Source organism: Halichoerus grypus, chromosome 5, assembly GCF_964656455.1.
Source record: "Halichoerus grypus chromosome 5, mHalGry1.hap1.1, whole genome shotgun sequence".
In the NCBI taxonomy this organism is placed as follows: domain Eukaryota; kingdom Metazoa; phylum Chordata; class Mammalia; order Carnivora; family Phocidae; genus Halichoerus; species Halichoerus grypus.
The window spans coordinates 93,841,865-93,863,021 of NC_135716.1; the positions used below are offsets into that span (position 1 = coordinate 93,841,865).

Genomic DNA, 21,157 nt, shown 5'->3' on the forward strand with positions numbered 1-21,157 from the left:
GGCATCCAAATTGGCAAAGAAGAAGTTAAACTCTCACTCTTTGCAGATGATATGATGCTGTATGTGGAAAACCCAAAAGACTCCACCCCAAAACTGCTAGAACTCATACAGGAATTCAGTAAAGTGGCAGGATATAAAATCAATGCACAGAAATCAGTGGCATTCCTATACACCAACAAGAAGACAGAAGAAAGAGAAATTAAGGAGTCGATCCCATTTACAACTGCACCCAAAACCATAAGATACCTAGGAATAAATCTAACCAAAGAGGCAAAGAATCTGTTCTCAGAAAACTATAAAATACTCATGAAAGAAATTGAGGAAGACACAAAGAAATGGAAAAACGTTCCATGCTCATGGATTGGAAGAATATTGTGAAGATGTCAATGCTACATAGAGCAATCTACACATTAAATGCAATCCCCATCAAAATACCATCCACTTTTTTCAAAGAAATGGAACAAATCATCCTAAAATTTGTATGGAACCAGAAAAGACCCCGAATAGCCAGAGGAATGCTGAAAAAGAAAAGCAAAGCTGGTGGCATCACAATTCTGGACTTCAAGCTCTATTACAAAGCTGTCATCATCAAGACAGTACGGTGCTGGCACAAAACCAGACACATAGATTAATGGAACAGAATAGAGAGCCCAGAAATGGACCCTCAACTCTATGGTCAACTAATCTTCGACAAAGCAGGAAAGAACGTCCAATGGAAAAAAGACAGTCTCTTCAACAAATGGTGTTGGGAAAATTGGACAGCCACATGCAGAAGAATGAAACTGGACCATTTCCTTACACCACACACAAAAATAGACTCAAAATGGTTGAAAGACCTAAATGTGAGACAGGAGTCCATCAAAATCCTAAAGGAGAACACAGGCAGCAACTCTTCGACCTCAGCCGCAGCAACTTCTTCCTAGAAACATCGCCAAAGACAAGGGAAGCAAGGGCAAAAATGAACGATTGGGACCTCATCAAGATAAAAAGCTTTTGCATAGCAAAAGAAACAGTCAACAAAACCAAAAGACAACCAACAGAATGGGAGAAGATATTTGCAAATGACATATCAGATAAAGGGCTAGTATCCAAAATCTATAAAGAACTTATCAAACTCAACACCCAAAGAACAAATGATCTAATCAAGAAATGGGCAGAAGACATGAACAGACATTTTTCCAAAGAAGACATCCAAATGACCAACAGACACATGAAAAAGTGCTCAGCATCACTCGGTATCAGGGAAATCCAAATCAAAACCTCAATGAGATATCACCTCACACCAGTCAGAATGGCTAAAATTAACAAGTCAGGGAACAACAGATGTTGGCAGGGATGTGGAGAATGGGGAACCCTCCTACACTGTTGGTGGGAATGCAAGCTGGTGCAGCCACTCTGGAAAACAGTATGGAGGTTCCTCAAAAAGTTGAAAATAGAGCTACCATACGATCCAGCAATTGCACTACTGGGTATTTACCCCAAAGATACAAATGTAGGGACCTGAAAGGGTATGTGCACCCCAATGTTTATAGCAGCAATGTCCACAATAGCCAAACTGTGGAAAGAGCCAAGATGTCCATCGACAGATGAATGGATAAAGAAGGTGTGGTATATATATACAATGGAATATTATGCAGCCATCAAAAGGAATGAGATCTTGCCATTTGCAATGATGTGGATGGAACTGGAGGGTGTTATGCTGAGCGAAATAAGTCAATCAGAGAAAGACATGTATCATATGACCTCACTGATATGAGGAATTCTTCATCTCAGGAAACAAACTGAGGGTTGCTGGAGTGGTGGGGGGTGGGAGGGATGGGGTGGATGGGTGATAGACATTGGGGAGGGTATGTGCTATGGTGAGCGCTGTGAATTGTGCAAGACTGTTGAAGATGAACCATGAGGGACGATGGACTCTGAAAAACAAACTGAGAGCTCTAGAGGGGAGGGGGGTGGGAGAATGGATTAGCCTGGTGATGGGTATTAAAGAGGGCACGTTCTGCAGGGAGCACTGGGTGTTATACGCAAACAATGAATCATGGAACACTACATCAAAAACTAATGATGTAATGTACGGTGATTAACATAATAATAATAATAATAATAATAGGGGCGCCTGGGTGGCTCAGTTGGTTAAGCGACTGCCTTCGGCTCAGGTCATGATCCTGGAGTCCCTGGATTGAGTCCCGCATCGGCTCCCTGCTCGGCGGGGAGTCTGCTTCTCCCTCTGACCCTCCCCCCTCTCATGTGCTTGCTCTCTCTCATTCTCTCTCTCTCAAATAAATAAATAAAATCTTTAAAAAAAAAGAAAAAATAAATAATAATAAAAAACTGTGATGCCACTTCTTGTCCTGAATTACAAGCATCCCACTTTCCATTGGAAGGAACGTGGCACTGTGCTTAAGCCCAAGAACACAACCAAATCTGAAATTCCTTCTTGGAGGGTCTGTCTCCTGGGACTACTACCAGTACCAATTCTGTATCGACCAGGATCCAAACAGGAGAGAGAAACATGGTAAGTTGAACAAGGAGAGCTTAATACAAAAATGATTAACTATTTACAAGGAATTAACTAAGAGGATATAAAAGAGAACTTCAAAGAATACCACCCTAGAGCTGAGGAAGAATACTCAAATAAGGAACAAACTTGGAAGGGAGGGATGCTCCCACACTCTGGGATTCAGACTTCTTTGGAGAAGGTGTGGTCATAGCCTGGGGACGGATCTGGTTCATAGTTGGTAGGTCAAGGCTGGCAGACAAGGAACAGTCTGCTGGGGTACTGATGAAATTCACCAGCAAGCTGCCTGCGGTAGGGGCTGTTTCGAACTGCCTAGAAAACCATCTGGGACACTGGCTGGACTTGCCAGAAACCCAGCAGGAAACCACTTGCAGGGAATATTGTTGAAATCTGGGGAGCCATGTGGGGTGCCCATCAAACTCATTATGAAGCTGCAAGGAAGTCAGCAGGTGCACTGGTGGAATTCAGGAAGCTGCCTATGAGGTGGGAAACTGAGTGCTGGAGCACTGCTGAAACTTACTGTCTTTTTTCAGGCAGGAGCAAAAAGAAAAAGATACACCAGAACTAGCAAAAGATGATTTTTCTTTTTCCAGTATTCTACCTGCCAGCCCCAAGATAATCTGACGATGTACCTACCAGCTGGCAAAGGAGGAATGCTGCAATATCATACCCAGGCAAAAAAGAGTAATTTGAAGCCAAGAGGCACTAAATTAATAACTGGCAGACTAGTTTTCTGAGCAATTCTACCATCAACGGGAGTTGAATTTTGTTAAGTGTTTTTTGTTTTTTTTTGCATCTATTTGAGGAGATCATCTGTTTTGTTTTGTTTTTCTTTTCCAGTCTGTTACCATATTAATTTGAAATGTTATCCCAACTGTTCATTCCTGGGACAAATACCCCTTGGTCATACTTTATTATCCTTTTACACATTGCTATATATTTATTTGCTAAAATATTTTAAGGAGTTTTAAGTCTATGTTCATGAAAAATTGTGGTCTAGTATTATTTTCTTTTAATGTCCTTGTCTGGTTTTAGAATCAGGATAATGATCAGATCACAGAATGAGTTGGGAAGTTCCCTCCTCCTCTATTTTCTTAAGGAGTCTGTGTAGAATTAGTATTATTTCTTCTTTAAGTATTCGGAACAAGTCACTCCTACCATCTGGGCCTGACACTTTCTTAATGGGAAAGTTACAAACTACAAATTCAATTCCTTTAACATATTGAGAACTGTTATTAAGCTCATCTATTACTTCTTTATTTTTTAAAGATTTTATTTATTTAAGAGCGAGTGAGAGAGAGAGAACAAGCAGGGTCAGGGGGAGAGGGATATGCAGACTCCCCACCAAGCAGGGAGTTCGACTCGGGGCTCGATCCCAGGACACTGGGATCATGACTCAAGTTAGAGGCAGACGCTTAACTGACTGAGCCACCCAGGCATCACTCATCTATTTCTTCTTGAGTGAATATTGGTAGTTTTTTCCCTCCAAGGAATTTTTCCATTTCATCTGAGTTCAGTTTACTGTCACCAAGTTGTTTAGAATATTCCTGACTGTCCACTTAACATCTGTAGGATTTTTAATGATACCATCTCTCTCATTCTTAATATTGTTAAACAGTGTTTTCTCTCTCTTTACCTGAGCAGTATGACTAGAAGTTTACCAGTTCTACTGATCAGAAAAAAATCAACTTTGGGTTTCATTGATTTCTCTATTCTGTTTTCTAGTTTATTGATTTCTGCTTTTATCTTTATTTCCTTTCTTCTACTTAATTTGGGTTTACTTTGCTCTTCTTTTGCTAGAAGTTTAGATCACTGATTGAGATCTTTATTATTTGCTAAGTATTTAACACTATAAATTTCCTGTTATACCAACATCCCACAAATTGGTATGTTGGGTTTGATATGTTTTAAGATGCTGATACGTGTAATATTTTGTATTTTCCTTGTGGCTTCAACTCACAGGTTATTTAGAAGTGTGCTATTTAATTTCTAAATATTCAGAGATTTTCCAGATTATTTTGTTAAGTGATTTCCTGTAATTCCATTATGATCACAGAATATATTCTGTAGGATTTAAATTCTTTTAAATTTATTGGATCTTGTTTTATGGCCCAGAATATGGTCTTCATTTGTAAATGTTCCATGTACACTAGAAAAGAATGAATATTCTTCTGTTGTTGGAAGGCATGTTCTAATACATAGCAATTAGGTCAAGTTGGTTCAAAGTGTTACTCATGTTATAACCCTACTGATTTTTTGTTTACTTTCCCTAAAGGAGGTGTTGAAATCTTAAACTCTATTGTTGTTGTCTATTTCCTTTCAGTTCTATCTCTCTGGTATCACTTCCATTCCACCTGAAGAATTTCCTTTAGTATTTCTTACAGTGCAAGTCTGCTGGTGAAAAATTCCCTTTTTTTTTTTTTTTTTGGTCTGAAAAATTCTTTATTTCTCTTAAGGATATTTTTGTTGTATGTAGAAATCTAGGTTGGCAGTTTTTCCTTTTAGCATGTTGAAGATGACATTTGATTGACTTTTGCCTTGTACTGGTTTCTGTTGACAAGTCTACAGTCATTCATTGTTCCCTTGTATTTAATGTACCTTTTTTCTGTCTGCCTTTCACGTTTTCTCTATCACTGGTTTTCAGCAATTAGATATGATATATTTAGATGTGTTTTTTTATGTTTCTTCTGCTTGGGGTTTGTTGAGATCCACAGCTCTGTGGATTTAGAGTTTTCATCAAATGTGGAAAAATTTCAGCCTATTTCTTCATTTGTTTTTTTTCTGTATCCCCCCTTTTTGGTTTGACAGTGTGCATAGCTCAATATGAATGGATCACAGTCCTGTTCTGCCTATGACCCAATTTCTGAAAATAGTTCTTACATATATCTTGCCCAATTTCTAGTTGCTTACAGTAAGAAGGTAATTCCAGTACCAGTTAGTCTTTTTTTTTTTTTTAAGATTTTATTTATTTATTTGACAGAGAAAGACACAGCGAGAGAGGGAACACAAGCAGAGGGAGTGGGAGAGGGAGAAGCAGGCTTCCCGCTGAACAGGGAGCCTGATGTGGGGCTCGATCCCAGAACCCTGGGATCATATCCTGAGCCGAAGGCAGACGCTTAACGACTGAGCTACCCAGGCACCCCACCAGTTACTCTTTCACGGCAGAATTAGAAATGTCTCTCTCTCTCTCTCTCTCTCTCTCATGGCAGAAGTAGAAATGTCTCTCTCTCTCTCTCTCTGGTTACTTAAAAAAAACAAACTAATGTCTTCAGTCTTTTTCCTGTTTCAGTTTGATTCATTTATATTGCTATGTCTTCAGGTTCATTGATCTTTTCTTCTGCAGTTTCCAATCTGCTGTTAAGCCCATCCATTAATTTTTGAAGTTCCATTTAATTCTTTAAAAAAAAAAATTCCATTTTCTCTTTATTCATATTTTTCTTTAAATCCTTGAGCATATTTATAACTCTAAAATGCATGCTTCAGTCATATCTGTTTATATGTCGTTTATGCCATTTGTTTTGTTTTTTGTATTAGCTGACTTTTCTTTGGATTATGGGCCATATTTTATTCTCTTTTGTATACCTAATAATTTTTATTAGACACTGGGCATTGTAAATACTATGTTATTCAGTGTCGAGGTTTTGTTGTCTTCCTTTAAATAGTGTTGATTTTTCCCCTTTCCTCCCTCCTATCGTCCCCTCCTTCCTTTCTTTTGGCTAACAGTTAAGTTGTATGCATATGTGCCTGATCCTTTTGGGGCTTGTTTAATTAAGCTTTGTTAAAATGGGCCCCAAGGAGCTTACACCTATTTTAGCGCTACTAGTAAGCCATGACCCTTGAGGTCTCTCCACTCAGGTAGGCTAGAACTCAGATTCTCCCAGCCCTGTGTAAACTCTGGAAATTGCTAACTTTACAGCTCCCAGAGAATCTTTGCCTGGCCATGTGGAGTCTCATCCTATACATTCTCAGCTTAGTATTCATCAACAGAGTCAAGGGGGCACCTATGCATATTATTTGAGCTCCTTTTCTTCATAGCTCTCTCCTCTCTGACACCCTGTCCTGCAAATCTCAGGCACCTCAGACTTCTTGAACTCATATTTCTGTCTCCTCAACTCAGAATCCTCTGCACTCTGCCTGGGCTTTCCCTCCTTGTACTATAGTCCAGAAAGTGGCTCCAGGCAGAAGGCTGATGAAACCACAGGACTCCTTTGTGTGCAGTCTCCTTTCCACTTTTATTAGGGATCACAGTCTTGTCCTTTCAACAGTGCAGTATCTGACAATGGTAGATGTCTTTCTTTCTCTTATTAATTTTGTTGCTCAAATTGTTTCAGATCTTGTCAGTGGGAACCCTTTCTAGATGGCTTTAAAAAAAAAAAAATGTGCTTCTGATATGTCCCCATAGTTTTTTAGGCATTTACATACTTCCTGGGATAATTAGATGTTCCAAGCTCATCTTGTACTTTCCTTGCTCCAGACCTGGAATCAGAATTTTCTACAAGAAGATTTGGTATCTTTTAGTAAAGAATGGTAATTAAAAACCATTTGGTATGTTAACTGTCACTGAATACCACTGCATTCTTGGAGGAGTTGTGGACACTTCAGTGTGTTGGTTACAAGTCCTGTTAGGATCTGAAAAGGCTGTAGCTGTTTGGACCCTATGAATGAAAACCAAATAAACTATAACTCCTTTCTAGGACAAAACCTCACACTGAGGAGAAACTGCAAAACTAGGACAGTACAAATAAATTTAAAAGAAGATCCAAGTAAAAGTGCAGAGTACAGCAGAAAGTACAAGTACATATTTTTATTAACTTGTTTTAACAAGGGAAGAGGGAGCTCTAGAGCTATGAAACTAAAAATGCTACCCTGAGACACCCCATGCAGGCAAAATACCAAGTTATTTATAAGGGAATGAAAATTAGATTGTTTTCAGACTTCTAAAGAGCAATGCTTTATGCCAGAAGATAATCAGATAATCGACTAATAGAATTAAGATAGTCAAGGAAAGAAAATATAAGGCAAAGATTTCATATATATCCAAACAAACTTGAAAGTATAAAGGCCATAGACCAACTGTGATGATCCTCTCTTTCCTGGAGAATCTAGTAGAGAAGAAGAAGCTTGAGAAAACCACAGTTATTGAAGAAACACCAACATAAGGATTGGTAGTTACATTCGATGTGTATTTACCTACAGAATAAAGAATAAATGATAATAAAGGAGAAAGTGCAATATGTAATGGCTGTTTGTTTTGTTAATATAGACACAGGTCAAGAATAAAAAAAAAACAGTGAAAATGAGGAAAGCATATATGAAGTGGAATAAGCTTGCTGATTATCTTTGTTTGGGGTAAAAAAATATTATTTCTCTAGTCAGATGATGGCAGAGAAGGAAGGAGTAAGAAGCAATAAGTAGATCATTTAGGAAAGGAGGAAGAACAGAGTATTATATAAAAGTATAAAGATAGCCATTAGAATGAAGATACAAACCTTTCTAAAGAGAGAGATCAAATAAAATGGACTATGTGGTGAAAGGCTTTTTATATAAAAGATGTGTATATGGGTAAAATAGAAAACCATGACAAAACAGAGACTAAAGACATGGATCACATCAATAAATATAAAGGAAGTTTCACACTGGCTACAACATCCAACACTATTTGTAAAACAAAGAGCTTCAGAAAGATGAAAGAATAAAAGACAGACAAAGATATACCAGGCAAATGCAAAGAAAAGAAGGCAGGAGTTGCAATTCTGAAACCCAAACAGGTAGATTTACAGGAGGAAATCATACAGAAGGAGTTGGATTTAAAAACAAAAATCAAAACATTTTATACCATGTTAAAGAGTCTGGACTTGGACTCAATGAGAGACTTTGAAGGATAAACGGTAGATGGACAAGAGTCAGACATGCACTTAAAGACAGACCAGACTGAGGGGATGTGGGAGGTGGGGATGCAGCTAGAACCGGGAAGAGGGCAGACACTGAGGATCTACTCCAGGACACATGGTTTGCCCTCATGTTCTCATTTTAATTCTTAGAACTCCATGAGGTGTCTCTTGTTATTCATATTTTATATATGGGGATCCTGAGGTTCAGGAAGATCAAGTAACTTGTCCAAGGATCAGTATTTTTCACCTAGTTCTTTGCCCCTACATATTGTTATCCGTTAAAAAAAAAAAAAAAAAGTTCAAGCAAGAAAGGGTGAGCATCTAAGGCAGTGCAGAAGGATCGGTATTTAAGGAACGTAATTAGGCAGGCTTGGTGATAGATGGGACACTGTGTAAGAGTAAATAACAAGAAAAAGAAATAAAGAATTCCAGAGCCATTATAAGAGCTACTATCTACAAGAAGTTACAAATATATTGAAAAGGAAAACAAACCAGAATATTCTTTTACGTCCTTTTACTGTTTACTGCTTTTTATTCTTCCCCAGACTTGTTCTAACTAAAATCTAAGCATACATGGTTTCTTGTTTTGTGTTAAAACACACACACACACACACTCACACACATACACACACACACACACACACACACAGCATCCTTACAACAACAACAACAACAACAACAACCAGGTCCTATGAAAACTACCAAGACTGGAATAGATATACAAACATCTAGATAAAAATTCAACATAGATTACTACAAAGAAGGTAGTGCATTTCCTTCTTTTTTCCTTTGGGGAAGGGGCAGATCTTAAAATAAGTAATGTCCTAATAATTAATACAAAAATGTTTGTTCTCAGTGTACAAGGCACTGAGAGTGAAAAAAGTTTATTATTTATTCTTACTGAATAAACATTTGGAACTGATTTATAGAAGAAAATTTAGTTAGCAGAATGTACATTGATAGTCTTAAACTCTTAAAGTCTAATGACTGTTTTTAAAGTTACAATATAGAATCTTCTAGTTTTTCTACTTTAAAAACAAAAGCCCTGCATGTCCTTGGAAAACTTTTCTCCTTATCCAATTTTTGTTTCATTCTAGTGCCCCAACTCAGTTTTCCCAATCTGATATAAGATACTCTACTGAATTACTTCTATATGTTTGATTAGTTAAATAAGGATACATTGGCCTTTCTTTTATTCAATCTCATACTTACATGGAATGGTTCTCAAGTAGAGATTATCTCTGATCACTTGCTGCAATTTGTGGTCAATTGATCCTTTCTGAAACTGAAGACTCAGGTAATGTCGCAAATCTTTATTAATGACTTTGCCTACGAAAAAAACCACAGAAGACAGAACACATAACTGTTAGATCTCCAGTTAAATATTGATGGTAGTGACTGAATACCCTTAAACCATTTAGCTATAGACAGGAAAAAGAAATCAGAGTATTTTACTGTATTTTACTAAAAACAACATTGCTTTACTAAAAACAAATTATTATAGTACTATAATTAATAACATATACCTATAGTACATAATGTGGGCATAATTTTACAATAGTAGGGGAAGGACAAGGTATAGGTCACAGAATATGACAAATACCCAAGATAATTTCCATCTATAGCGTTAAATACCATCTATATACTGATAACTTCTGGTGCTTATCATGTCTCCATCCCTGATCTATGTCCACAAGCTCCAGAGCCATCAAACTCATTCGTATACATTGCAAATATAGAAAGTCAAATAAGCACCTCAAATTTCAGACAGCGGAAATAGAACTCTTAATTCCATCCTCCCCCAATTTTTCCTCTGCTCTAGTTTTCCTTGTCTTAAGCAAATAATAGCACCATCAACCCAGCAGAACAGACCCAAAAGCTAGAAGTCATCAGAAGTTTCTGATTTCTCCTTTTCACTTCTATCCCTCAGATCCAATCCAGTAGCAACTTTTGTCAGTTCTACCTCCAAAACATGCCCTATGTCCACTTCTCTCCATTTCCAGAGCCTCCACCCTAATCAAAGCCACCATCATTTCCCATCTCGGATTCTGCAACAGCCTTCTAATCTGTCTCCCTGCATTCATTCTTGCCTCCTTCCTGCTCCCACCACTTACACAGAAGCCAGAGTGAGATTTTGAACATAAACCAGATAATCACTACTCTGTTTAGTGCCCCCCCACCCCCGCCATGACTTCTTTTTGCACTTGGGATAAAATCCAAACTTCCACATGTTCTAGCTTTGGCCATCTCTGACTCAAACCCATTCATCACTAACCCCCCACTAGCCATGCTTCCACCCACACTGGCCATCTGCCAAAAGGCCAAATGGACCCTACCTTAGAGCCTTCTGCCTATCACTGACTGAACAGGCATTTTCTGTCCACTCACTTGACTCCTAGATACAAGGTGATTCAATAAGAGAATGAAAGATTTTTTTTTTTTCTTATTTGTGGGGAAAATGGGAGATAAAAAGAGGACTATTAGAGGTCTCAAAGAAATGTTAAGCAGAAAAATAGAGGATTGCAGAAATTTGATAGCAGTGAATTTATAGTAAAGGTTGAACTTAAAATGAAAACCAAAGCAATCCAAACACTGTTCACTAGATAAGACTTCACAGGATTACAAAAGGGCAATGCTAAAACATAATGGATTACTATATTGAGTAAGAAATGACTAGGCAATTAAAATATACTCTTTGTTTTATTTGGAACAGCTTAATTATGACAAGGATAAGTCAAAAGGTTACTACAGATCAGTTCATTCTTTTAACTATTATTCCATAATGCAGCATTTCTAATCCCCCCTTTTTGGTCTTTTCTCACAGGTATAAGCAAGCATAACCAAATGAGAGGGTGTTAATACAAGCAGGAAACCAGGGTGCTGCTAAAGTTTAGAGATAACATTCGGATCCTAAACTAATAAACACAGACCAAAAAGTCTCTGTTTTGCCTTGCCAAAAATAGATGCTGAGGAAGGGGGACCCCTCTGTGATCAAAGAAGAAAGCCTGAAAGATATTTACAGGGATAACACAGAAGAATCCCTGGTCACAGAAGTGGTTTCTGCCAGGCATTCAGGGGCTCTACCAACCCGAGTTCCATTTAGATGGAATCATATTATGCCATTTCTTATTTTTATCACAGTACTTGTTCTTTGCTGAGTGGAAGAAAAGCACAATTCATAATCAATACTGTACAGTCCGAGAACCCAGAAATAGACCCTCAACTCTATGGTCAATTAATCTCCAACAAAGCAGGAAAGAATATCCAATGGAAAAAAGACAGTCTCTTCAAGAAATGGTGTTGGGAAAATTGGACAGCCCCATGCAGAAGAATGAAACTGGACCACTTTCTTACACCATACACAAAAATAAACTCAAAATGGATGAAAGACCTAAATGTGAGATAGGAAATCCATCAAAATCCTGTAGGAGAATACAGGCAGCAACCTCTTTGACCTCAGCCACAACAACCTCTTGCTAGACACGTCTCCAAAGGCAAGGGAAACAAAAGCAAAAATGAACTATTGGGACTTCATCAGGATAAAAAGCTTTCGCAAAGCAAAGGAAACAGTCAACAAAACTAACAGGCAGTCTATGGAATGGGAGAAGATATTTGCAAATGACTTATCAGACAAAGGGCTAGTATCCAAAATCTATAAAGAACTTATCAAACTCAACACCAAAGAACAAATAATCCAGTCAAGAAATGGGCAGAAGACATGAACAGATATTTCTCCAAAGAAGACATACAAATAGCCAACAGACACATGAAAAAATGCTCAACATCACTCATCATCAGGGAAATACAAATCAAAACCACAATGAGATACCACCTCACACCAGTCAGAATGGCTAAAATTAACAACTCAGGAAACAACAGATGTTGGCGAGGATGTGGAGAAAGGGGAACCCTCTTATGCTGTTGGTGGGTATGCAAACTGGTACAGCCACTCTGGAAAACAGTATGGAGGTTCCTCAAAAAGTTAAAAATAGAACTACCCTACGACCTAGCAACTGACTACTAGGTATTTTTATCCTAAGGATACAAACATAGTGACTCAAAGGGGCACCTGCACCCCAATGTTTATAGCAGCAATGTCCAAAACAGCTAAACTATAGAAAGAGCCCAGATGTCCATCAACACAGGAATGGATAAAGAAGATATATATATATAGGCAGCAACCTCTTTGACCTCAGCCACAACAACCTCTTGCTAGACACGTCTCCAAAGGCAAGGGAAACAAAAGCAAAAATGAACTATTGGGACTTCATCAGTTATAATATATATAATATATATGATATATATATTATACACACACACACACAGGAATATTGGAATGGAGTATTACTCAGCCATCAAAAAGAATGAACTCTTGCCATTTGCAACGACATGGATGGAACTAGAGGGTATTATGCTAAGTGAAATAAGTCAGAGAAAGACAAATGCCACATAATTTCACTCATATGTGGGGTTTAAGAAACAGATGGGGCGCCTGGGTGGCTCAGTTGGTTAAGCGACTGCCTTCGGCTCAGGTCATGATCTTGCAGTCCCGGGATCAAGTCCCACATCGGGCTCCCTGCTCAGCAGGGAGTCTGCTTCTCCCTCTGACCCTCCCCCCCTCATGCTCTCTGTCTCTCATTAAAAAAAAAAAGAGACAAAAAAAAAAGAAACAAAACAGATGAACATAGGGGAAGGGAAGGAAAAATAAAGTAAGATGAAAACAGAGAGGGAGGCAAACCATAAGAGACTCTTAACTATAGGAAACAAACTGAGGGTTGTTGGAGGGGAGGGGGATGGGGGGATAGGGTAATTGGTGATGGACATTAAGGAGGGCACTTGATATAATGAGCACTGGGTGTTACATGCAACTGATGAATCCCTAAATTCTACCCTTGAAACTAATAATACAGTATATGTTAACGAAATTCAATTTAAATTAAAAAAAATACTGCATAGTCTCATTTCTTATTGAACAAAAACATACCCAATAATGAATTTATTAAATATTTTAAAAATTAGGTAAGGTATGTTCCAAATGCTTTGTAATAAATATTATACAAAAGCTTTGATGGGTTGTTATATAGGTGCTTACAAGTTTTAGTGACATATGTGGATGTTTAGAGTTCTTGAACAGATAGAGAATGCATCATTGTTTTTTTCCACTTAAAATAATATAGTACCAGCTCCAATATCTAAAAATCCTCTACCCAACATATTTTCATGAATACACTTAATCTGGATAAAGGATAATGCCTCTGTAATTCAAGAAGACAATATGAGTCAACACTTTTTTTTTAACTCAAGATTTTGTGTTTTAATTTGAAACTTTATATAAGATACGGTATAGCTCACAGAGGTAACTATAAAATGCTGAAAACTCAGACTGGATTTTAATCCAATTAAAATAACAGCTATTAAATCAGATATAATGAAAGACAAAGCCATAATAAAAGTCACAGATCACAAGTTACAGCTTAAATGGGTTTCTTAAGGTGGAAATGAAGTTAAAACACCTCATTTCCTGTTTCAAAGGCCTATAAGATCTTAAGACTGAGAGGCCAGTTAAAGCAGAAAGAACTAGATTTAAAGAATGGTACCTGGGATTATCTGGGCTGGAACTGCACTCACTCTCAATTACCACCCACAACTCCTGCTGGGGTTCTGGATGCAATGATGAAATGAACAGTTGCCAAGAAAAGGGTGAGGGACAATGTCATAAATGTAGTATTTCATTTAAAGTGCACAAGTCATTCAAAAAAGTCATCGCACATCTTCAAGGTTGGAGACAAAATATTACAAATATCAGTGAAATGTCAATTATAAAAGATTAACAATTTATATGGGGTTGGCATTCTTTCAGATTAATAATTAATAGGAAAATATAATGAATATAGTAGTCATCATGAACTTCCTTGCCTCAAGAAACCAAAAGACCTTCTGTAAGGGGACAGAATATTATGGTTCCCTCTTTGATAGGATTCCAGGGCATTTGTTTAAAAAAAAAAAAAAAGTACAAATATCCTGAGTAGGCAGATGACTGTGGAATTACTAGAAGGCCAACAGAAACATTAACTCACAAAAACACTGCTAAGTATATCTATATTATCAAGTTGTATATAAACGTCAGCCTTTTATTCAGGCAGAGTTTCATAGAAACTTGACATTTCAAGGGTATGAAAAACATTTACTTGGGGTTAATGCAGTTGTTGCTAAACAAGGAAGAGAAAAAGATTCTTCATAATTTAGCATTCCCACCCATCCAGGCTTTGCTTTAAGTGTTAAGATTATTCCCTGACTTCTAAGTGATTTATTAAGTTTATTCATGAAACTTAAAAATAGATCTACATATCTTACAAATACAGCTCAGGTGGGGAAAAGTCTGTAACTGAAATCTCAATCATATGAATAAATCCAGACACTCAAGTTTCAACATACAAATCCTTTGTCAAAAGAACCCATCGCTACAAATCCATACTTTCTGAATATATGTGAACTAATATTCACTAGCAGTTCTCTTTGAGGAATCTGTGTGTAGAGACACTGGTTATAAATCAGATAAACCCTATGGCATGTCAGCATGGGAGCAGCCATTCAACCAGCTGTAAACTGGTCTAATTGTCAACACTTCACTGCCTTTTCCATAAGGATCGTCTAAGAGACTTTGCCAACCACTTCCTTAAATCAAGATGGCACATGACTTTACTATTCTCTAACCCAGTAGTAATTATAAAATTGGGTGGGGGGATGAGATGAGTTTGGCATATCTTGTTCTTATAAATTCACACTAATTCATAGTGATCATCCCATTCTTCTCTAAACACTTGAAATTTTTTATATTTGTTCAATCTCTTCAAATCTTGCCACAGTTTCAAGTTAAGGAAGTAGACTTGCGTTTTTACAATCTACTTCACACCTTTTTGGAAACTGGAACATTTGCCTCTCTTCAGTCTCCCGGTACTTTCCATATTCTCCATGATTTCATAAAGAAAACTGACAATAGCTCTGAGATCAAATCTTTCGTGCCTTTAACTCCTGGGAGGCAATTCAGTTGAGTTTTGAAAATGTAAATTCATTTAAAGTGAATGAAACTTTTATTATCTTCTCATTTTAAAGAAATTTAATTTCCCCCATTTCAGGCTGTTTGTTTTCCTTTTACTATTTGAAAAGTAATTCTGCTAGTTCAAGATTATGGAAGCAAAGTAAGAATGGTACATGTCTGATTTCTGCCTACAAACAGCTAACATTAACATCTTCTGACAGTAAACCTACCTCTTCCTTCCTGTTGCTTTTGCACCAGACACAACCTTAAAAGCATTTTGTGCTCTCTGAAGTATCTTAGCTCCTTTTGAGCTTTGGCCTGTAGAGAAGAAAATTCTTAAATGCTCATTTCTTACAGTCTACTTAGCTCTCTATAAATGTGATTATGTGCTCCTTCCATTTGTCAATCATATACATCTTTTAAAAACAAACGTGAGCTGCTCAGAGCACTCTGTGTCCCCATAAAGAATTTCCTCATATAACTTTTGTTTTAGAAATCTCTAGTTTTGGGGCGCCTGTGTGGCTCAGTCAGTTAAGCATCTGCTTCGGCTCAGGTCATGATCCGGGGACCCTGAGATAGAGCCCTGTGTCAGGCTTCCTGCTCAGCAGGGAGCCTGCTTCTCCTTCTCCCTCTGTCTCTCCCCTCCACTAGTGTGTTCTCTCTCTCTCTCTCAAATAAATAAAATCTTAAAAAAAAAAAAACAAAAAAGAAAGAAATCTCTAGTCTTGGAACCACACCTAGAGATGTGATAAACTTTTAAAAATCTGTTGTCCTCAACAGCAAAAAGTATGGGCATAACCATGTCCTAGTTCTCTTCTTTACTATGGTGACTATAGGATAGCCTAGTGACTTTCCCCAATAAACTGTTCCATATAACTAGCTCAACACAATGAACGTTACTCATTAGTCCTTTCCCATTAGACCTAGCAGTGTATTTAATTGCTTCCTCCACCTCTTGAGCGCTACAGTAGTAAGAGAAAGCTGCGTGAAAGTGGTTAAGAGGATATACAGAAGCTTAACTCCACACTGGCTCCTTGGTTAAGGCAGATGCTCCTAAAACAAAATAAATCAAATGGTAGTCTACCGGTTGTGAAACTGTAAGTGGTATTTGAACAAGTCTTCTCTAGAAAGTCAACCTACACATTTCACTGTAAAATATATTCTATGACACAGAAGTTATTCAAAGTTATTTTTTTAAAGATTTCTTATTTATTTGAGAGAGAGAGCACGCACACAGGTGGGCTGGAGGGGCAGAGGGAGAGGGAGAAGCAGACTCCCTGCTGAGTAGGGAGCCTGCTGCAGGGATGGATCCCAGGACCCTAGGATCATGACCCAAGACAAAGGCAGACATTTAACCAACTGAGCCACCCAGGTGCCCCCCAAATTATCTTATACAGTTGTTAAACATACAAGTTTGTCAGCTGAGGGCCAAGCCATGGTTTGTTTTTACAGAGTTAGTCCTAGTGTCTAGCACACAAAATGAGTGAATCAGTTGAATTTTGTATTTTTGATTTTTCATTTGACCCTCTCTATCCTTGAATACATGAAATTTTAGAAGAGAATACTCACCTGATAAAGCACTTTTTAGTAGTCTGTATACAACTTTATCCTAAACTGTGTTTCTTAAACAATGAAACTGATTTTATTTTGACTATCAAAACACTAAAATAAATTTTCATTGAAGCAGCATGCACTTGTAAGTCTTTAAAAGTAGGTTTAATTATAGTTTATATGCTAATTCCTTAAGTTCTGTTCTTTATTTATTAATACTTTTAAATGAATTCACAAAATGGTATCTGGTTATCCTGAAATATAAAATAAGGCTAAATTAACCATTCATATCTACTGTGTTCTAGCACCACTGGGGATAACAAGTCCAAGCAGGAAAAAACCCCCAAACCCTTCTGCTTTTCCTGGGGGGGAGGTGGGGAATATGCAGGAATGAGAAGAGGAATGGGAAATAGAGATCACTAGGACTTATTTTAGAAATGTTATTATATATATTACATGCTATGAGTTTTCACCCCCATGAAAACCTTTGAGGTAGGTGTTATTATTATTTCCACTTTACACAGAAGGGGCTGAGGTATAAAGAGGTTAAGTAACTTGGACAAGGTGACATCATTAAAGGTAGCAGACCTGGGATCTGAACCCAGTCAGCCCGGCTCCAGAACCTATACTGGAGTACTGTGCTAAATGCCCGGCCCCCACCTATCCGTCTATCTATTTATATCTTTTGATGAATTTCTTCTCTTGCATAAGCTTATGAGAGTGCGAGCAAAGCTCTCTCATTAAGACCCTACCCTTCCTTGAAACAGCTGCAACTACTATGTAAACAAGGATGCACCCAGTCCTTGGTAGTAGGCACTTGAGGGTAAAGCCCAGAATGAGAGTTCACGCAAATGAAACCTGAAGCCTCGCAGGGAAGATGAACATTGAAAAAGACATTTCAAACACAAGAGCATTAGGAAAGATTAGCAGAGAGCACTGTGGGAATCCACTATCTAGATCCTAAGTCAGGGCAGCCCAGGAAGACGTCCCTAAGTAAGTTACACTGGAGCTGAAACCTGAAGGATAAACAGGAGCCAGCTGGGCCAAAAAAAAGGGGGGGAGGGGAGTTGAGGGAATGGGACATGCAAAGACGCTTACTTCAGGTGGGAAGGAACACAGTGATTACAGGAAGGGAGAGAAATCCAGTATAGCTGGTTCTTAGAAAGTGAGGAAGGGTTCCCACAAGCTGAGACAAGAGTTCCAGGGACTAGTGGGTTGACTAGCACCTTACAACAATAAGAACACCAACAACTTAAGTCTGACACCAAGGCCCTTACTAATTGCTTTAAGCTAACAACTACGGATATGTTCTTACTGGCCACCTCTACATTCCGTACTTCAAATGCCATCTCATTATTTCTGTTCTGTCTTCTATCTCTACATTCATGGTCCTAAAGTTGGAAGACACATACTTACCTAAACCTTTATGCCTCTGTCATTACAGGCAAGTAGGAACTTAATGAATTTTTAAAAATAATGTATATAATTAAATTCTGACTCAGTCCCAAATCTGAAAAGCATGAAATACTCTGGAATCCCTTGAGCCATTTCAGTTTTTACAACTGGTCGGTGTCCAGTACTGTCCCGAGTTAACAGTTTGAAGAAATCCAGACCGAAGCAATGATGCAATGCTGTCATCTCCCACAGAACACTGTTGTCACCTCACCAGTCAGGAGAAAGCCTCCTGCTCACGGAGGTCAAATTCAGTGTTGATTTCTTCCCCAGCTTTATGGAGATATTATTGACATGTAACACAGGTAAGTTTAGGGTGTACAATGCAATGATGTGATACACACATGCTGTGAAATCATTATCACAATAAGGTTAGTTGGCACCTCCAACCCCTCATATAATTACCATTTTTTTTTTATGTGGTGATAAGATTTAAGGTCTTTTCTCCTAACTTTCAAGTATATGATACAGTCTTGTTAAATTATAGTCACCATGTTAGGTATAGCCATGTTAGTTACAGTCAGTCACCCAGAACTTACTCATCTTACAGCTGGAAGTTTGTACCCATTGACCAACATCTCTCCATTTCCCCCACCTGCAGCCCCTCGCGACCACCATTATACTATTTCCATGAGTTTGGCTTTCCTAGATTCCACAAATAAGAGAACACACAGTATTTGTCTTTCTCTGTCAGAGGTCACATTTTTTGCCTATATTATATATGGCAATAGTAGATTGTTAAAATGGGAGTGTCCATTCTCCAATGGTTCCTGGAAGCAGCCATCATAAATACATGGGTCACATTTCATCTTACCTCCCTGGGTCCTACATCACTGGCAATCTGAGGTCAAGTCTGCTGCTGCGTACCTGGTTCTTGCCCTGTACACCCGAAAAAGGTCTTCTTCTTTCCCTCCCTTTCTTTCCTTCTCTTCTTCCTTCCCTGCCTCCAGAACTGAGAGCATAGCTAAAGAAACAATTACTTGGTTTAGGTAGATTATACATCTGAAAAATCTCTGAACTGTACCAAACTAAATATATTCATTCCTGAACGCCTAATACTGCGTATTACGTGTAGAATTCAATGTTAATGCAGCACTGAAATTGCTTCATTATATTCAAATTATGTATAAGTAAAACACATTATCATGCTTTTTAAAGAAGTTCTGATGGTTTTTATTTGTTTAAATAAAGCAAGTATTTCAGGGTAGGATGTATTTGCAAATAACAATCATTTCTCTAAAAAAAAAACCTCCGATGCATGGCCAGGGATCTGAATTATAAAGAAAAAGAGTGGGTGTCCCAGAGGAAAATGCCATTGTACCTTCGTATGTCCCTACTTCCGAGGCAACTACACAGGTCCTGTTAACACCCTGCCCTCCCCTTCAAACCTCCACCTCCAACTATTACCCCTACCGGTTTCAGTTTTCTGTCTACTCTGCCTGGCACCCCCCAGTGTTGTGTACATATAAATACGGTCAGAGCAAAAGGTCTGCACACTGGTCACTTGTCCACCTGCTCTTTGAAGCCAAGACTCAAGGAGAACTCTGAAGTCCGTACTAAGAAGCTCCTGTTTTCATCTCTCCTCCCTGCTGGTTCTTGCTACAGAACAGTGGGGCACATTTCGGCCTCCCTCGCTGGGTCTTAGGCCTGTGTGAAGTCAGGAACTATGTTTCGTTCATCTCTCTTCTCTACAATGCCTAGCATAGCGCTGAGTAGATACTTCTTTTAAACACACCAAACTGACACTTAAATAATGTGGTTGCTATACTGAAAGACTTTTAAATGGAATCCATCTCGTAAAAAATACTTTTACTGTAATTCTCAAAGACAAAGAAATCCTCTCATAAAGCAGCAGCATTAAAAATAATGTTTTCAGTATAACAATGTGGTCAAATGCTCATGATATATTTTAAGTGAGAAAAGCAGGTCACAACACAATATTCACTGTGATCTCAAACTGAAACAATCTCAGGACATGCAAATAAAAAACATACATAAGACAAACTCATATTTAAATAATTAAAAATACTTAAGAGTATTACCACAGGGTATAATTATTGGGTAATTTTTCAAACGTTTTCTTTAAAAACTCTTTTCCTCATGGTTTTTGTATTTGCAAATTTTTTACAGTGAAAACCTATTACTATAATAAGAAAAAACTTTTAGAAATTAGACTGTATTTTCAAAAACTGTGCCCTTCAAAGGTCATTAGTGGAAAAGGAAGCCTGACCCAGTGGACTATTATAACAAAAAATGTGCCAAAGTTCTATGTGAATGCTGAGACTATTTGTGTAGGTTTTCTTTTAATCATTTGTTTTTCATAAGTATTATTTTGGGGGTGCCTGGGTAGCTCAGTCCGTTAAATATTATAATTTTTGAAGTTTTTAACCTAAAAGCTGCTTTTATCTAAATGCTCTTTCTTTAAGATATCAACATCTCAGAGCGCCTGGGTGGCTCAGTTGGTTAAGCATCAGACTCTTGATTTCCACTCAGGTCATGATCTCAGGGTCATGACATCAAGCCCCACTTCGGGCTCTGTGCTGGGTATGGAGCCCACTTAGGATTCCCTGTCTTCCTCTCTCTGCCCCTCCCCTCACGTTTGTATATGGGCACTCTCTCTCTCTCTCTCTCAAAAATAAATAAATAAAAATAAAAGATAAATTGAGGTATGTAATAAAAAATAAGTATTATTTTCACCATTCTAGG

General features: G+C 38.0%; 1 protein-coding gene across 3 annotated transcripts in view; it reads right to left on the reverse strand.

Annotated features, from left to right (window-relative positions):
- Positions 1-21,157, reverse strand: part of MAGI3 (membrane associated guanylate kinase, WW and PDZ domain containing 3) — a 237,077-nt gene that overhangs the window by 87,788 nt on the left and 128,132 nt on the right. For all 3 annotated transcript variants that reach the window (XM_036088450.2, XM_078072592.1, XM_036088453.2), the window contains exon 2: positions 9,622-9,738. In XM_036088450.2, the coding sequence (XP_035944343.2) occupies positions 9,622-9,738 (117 nt within the window). The remainder of the gene's footprint in view (positions 1-9,621; positions 9,739-21,157) is intronic.